Genomic DNA, 3,892 nt, shown 5'->3' with positions numbered 1-3,892 from the left:
GCTCAGTACGTGAGCTCTACGGGTTGTGTAGTTTTCGAGTTGCATGGGCTGTATGGGAGTTGAAGTTCCTTTTTGGGCAATACGTGCGTCTCTGCACGCAATCACTACAGCTGACGTAATGTTTTTTTTATAACCTGAGCGCCTCTGACAGACAGCCTACTGAATGTCTGTCCCCGCGCAATGGCGCGCACCGTTCAAAACATTTCAAATGTAATTTGGTAATGGGCTGTCTGTCCTATGCATATCATGTTTTTCTCAAAAAACGTATTCTATAATATATTCTGCATATTGTATTTGCAAATAAAGCTGCATAGTTATTTTGATACTTTCAAATATTTCAAACCAAATCATTTTACTCAAGTATGAAAATTGGGTACTTTTCCCACCAGTGGTTATTACAGCAGACAGGACAGATTCATTGTACCATTAAATACACTTTACACAAAGGAATATGTTTATGTTTTCAAACTTTATTTATCAGTGCATGAACAGAACGCCATGACCAGATTACTTCCTCTCACCATTTTATTTTCTTCTTAATTACTTAAAAAAATAATAGAGCGATTTACATCATTTTTTGGGGGGATGAAGGTAAGTATTTATACAGGTGCTGTACAATTTATAAACATTTACAACTACCACATATGTAGAGACCAGAAGGCTGTTCTGTTGAAGCAATGCAAGGCCACATTATTATATAGACACACGTGACATGAACAATAAGGATGTAAACGGGAAACTATACATAACTGAAGAGTTCATCAAAATCAGTATACGTTTCTAAGATTTTATCAGGAGATAGCAAAACAGAGAACAAGCATCCCAGACCAAGCCGTTTCTCAATAGATCTTCATTTGAGAGCTATTCCATACATTGTGAGTGCATAATTCAATGCCGTAGGTAAAATCCCTTGTTTTCCATGGTTGCTAGGAAGAAAAGACTGCTTTGTTTAACAGACTTTAAGCTGGACACACAAACGTAAAGGTCTTAGTAGATATGTTTCATACATGCTACATCATTTATGCCCTAAAACAGAGTAGGCTATACCATAACAATTGTTTAACATTATGTAGGAGTCGTGAAACTCGGGTTTCAGGGATTCTGACCGTTTCTTTACTTCCTCCAGGAGAGGGCACTATAGTCTAAAGTGTATCAGAATAAACCAGGATATGTTTGGTATTACCTGGGTATTACTGTAGTCTTTAGATTGATTGAATATTAACATCTTGGACTGGTGCACAATTCAAAGCACATTTTGATGTGCACGTTTAGAATAAGAAAAACTGCTATGTCGCAACAATTTTTTTTTGCAAAGGTCTCAACTTTTAACGTCAATCTGTTTATACAGCTAATTTACCCCCACATTTAGATTAGGAAACACCTTGCTAAGTAAGACACATGAGATAACGTACAGTCAAAGCTACAGCAATATCTAAAATAAATACCTGTCAGCTTGTAGTATACACATTTTGCCAGAAGACCTTAAATAGCTGCTGACAATAAACAACACGGATTAAGGATGGAACAGGCTGTGAATGGATAGAAATAGAATGTATAGGGATCATAGACTGACATATACAATTATCTAGTAGTCCATATGTCATTTACGTGGCTCATCCAACATGGTGGCACAGTTCAATTGATACAGTGATGCATAAGTAATGTAATGTACACTAGAACACAGTAGTCATGAGCAATTTTTTGATGTACTCCACAGGTGTCTATGTGGCTAAAAAACACATTTACATTTTCAGTGGTTATGTCTTCTACACATTCTATTTCTATGCTTAGCTCACTACATCCAAATGTAGCATATGAATACGCTGATAGTGTGTATATATATACAAAATATATATATATATATATATATATATATATATATATATATATATATATATATACTTTGTCATAGTTCATCTCAATAAATTACTATATGCTTCATAATGAACACACGTGTAGCAGTAAGTAAACAATATACCTAACCACAAGTGTATGGGCATCAGATAGATGCATATAAAGCGTTGTCGTAGTGATCTAAAATCTACTGCAAAGCTGATAACAGCGATTCAGAGTCTACACAGAGAGCATGACTGGACTGGATATGGACAGACAATCATTGAAAACCCAAACCCCCTTCATCTCCCAGTGACTCGAGGAGTAATCACCATCACCTCTTTTATACACCCATCAGGGACACAGCAGTAGATCAATCCCACCAGGAACACAAAACGCTGAGTGATTTTGCCTGGATACGAGCCCATCCTTCAAACCTTCATACAGAGTGACAAGCAGCATCCTTCATCAAAGCCTCCTTTCATTACCGACAAAAAGAGTTTCACAGAAAGGATTATACAGGACATGAACCAACTCCCTTCCCAGCATGTCCGAGTCTCTGATTGGCACAAAACAGATTGGATTTCACTGTCCTTCACATCAGACAGGCACCCACCACCACTGCAGAGCCACAGACTGACTGCACTTTGAACATTAAGACAGCCTGGAAGGTTGGCTGAGGCAAACTGTGAAAAGAAGCATTGATATGCAATAGGAGGCAATGTGATGATGAGGAGTAACACAGTGATGCTAAATAACCTCGATCCCCTACACTCCTCATTGGTCCATTCTAAATATCATCAATGCAGGTGAGCAGAACTGTAGTCTGTTATGGACGGGTTAGTCCGTCTACAACGCATCAGTTACCCTCCGCATGAGGGTGGATCTTGGCTGAGCTGGGGACCTTCCACGGCCCCGGGGTGATGGTGGCCGGTTTCTTACTGCTAGGGTTCCCGTTATATGTGTGATCCTGGATAGCAGCACTACTTGTGCTACCCCTGGTATCACTCGGATTCTCCTCCTCATCCGCCTCTCTGTGCTTGCTCTCTCTTCCCTCTCTCTGACCCCCCTCTCTGCGATGCAGGGTTCCGCCCTCAGAGTCTGGCCGTGCCTTCTCCCTCTGTGTCTGGGAGTGGGATCTATGAGGTGCCGCCCCCCTGTCCTTCCTACGGCTCTCGCTGGTTCCCCAACCTTCGCTCTCCCTCTCCTGTCTGCGAGTGGGGTCCTCCTCCTGATTACCCCTCCTCCTCTCTCCCCCCTGCGTGCCCTCTCCAGAGGCCGGGTTGGAGCTGGGATGCTGCTGCCCTCCAGAACGCCTCTGACCCTCATCCTGGCCCCTTGAGGGCTGCCTGGAGACTCCTGCCTCTGGATCCCTCCTAGGGGTGGTCTTCCTGGGGCTGGAAGAGCGTCCCTCTCTGCCCTCCCGGCGCTCTCTCTGGCCGTGGCTGTGGAACTTCCTCTCCCTTCTTACGTCTCCCTCTAAAGACTCGTTCTTGTTTTCAACAGTCCCTGCCTGGCTTCGGTCACCTCTGTCTGTCTTCCTGGGGCTCTGGGAGCGCTCTTTGGTATCAGCCCGGGCTTCCATGGCTCTCTTGGGGCTAGCATGCTTGTTGCTGTGGGACATGGAGTCACTCTTCTTGGGGAGGGTGTTGGGACTGGTGTGTCCCCTGTGGTGGCGAGGCTGCTGCCCTCTGGCCTTGTTGGGCTCCAGCAGCCTGGAGGGGGAGGGGGCAGCAGCAGAGGACATGTCCCAGTCAGAGGGCTCTTCGGGGGCAGTGGTGTTGGCGGACGAGGGCGGGGACAGCTCGGAGGTGGACAGGGAGATGGAGGATGGAGAAGCGGGGGATGACTGCTGGCCGGATGCAGAGAGTCTTGGAAAGCTTGAGGGTGAAATGTTCACTTTCTCCTTCATACCTGGAATAAAGGCATTGAGAGTCATAGTGAATGAGAAATGAAATGGTTTCACCTCTAGCTAACTGAGAGAAAAAAAAAACAGATGGCTGTCTTTCCAATCTGCTTCAAATATATATCACAGTTATATTAAAGTCTGGGATGTAAT

The 3,892-nt window shown here is 44.1% G+C and overlaps 1 protein-coding gene across 3 annotated transcripts in view; it reads right to left on the bottom strand.

Annotated features, from left to right (window-relative positions):
- Positions 1 to 450: 450 nt before the first annotated feature.
- Positions 451 to 3,892, bottom strand: part of LOC109869451 (membrane-associated guanylate kinase, WW and PDZ domain-containing protein 3) — a 187,238-nt gene continuing 183,796 nt past the window's right edge. For 2 of the 3 annotated variants that reach the window (XM_031803530.1, XM_031803531.1), the window contains one exon: positions 451 to 3,747. In XM_031803530.1, coding sequence (XP_031659390.1) covers positions 2,693 to 3,747 — 1,055 coding nt within the window. In that variant the 3' untranslated portion in view covers positions 451 to 2,692. The remainder of the gene's footprint in view (positions 3,748 to 3,892) is intronic. The other variant, XM_031803532.1, reaches the window with a different exon arrangement.

The sequence above is a fragment of the Oncorhynchus kisutch genome, linkage group LG24, assembly GCF_002021735.2.
Source record: "Oncorhynchus kisutch isolate 150728-3 linkage group LG24, Okis_V2, whole genome shotgun sequence".
Taxonomy (NCBI): Eukaryota; Metazoa; Chordata; class Actinopteri; order Salmoniformes; family Salmonidae; genus Oncorhynchus; species Oncorhynchus kisutch.
Note: the sequence above shows the minus strand (reverse complement) of the source record. Positions and strands in the feature narration are given on the sequence as shown.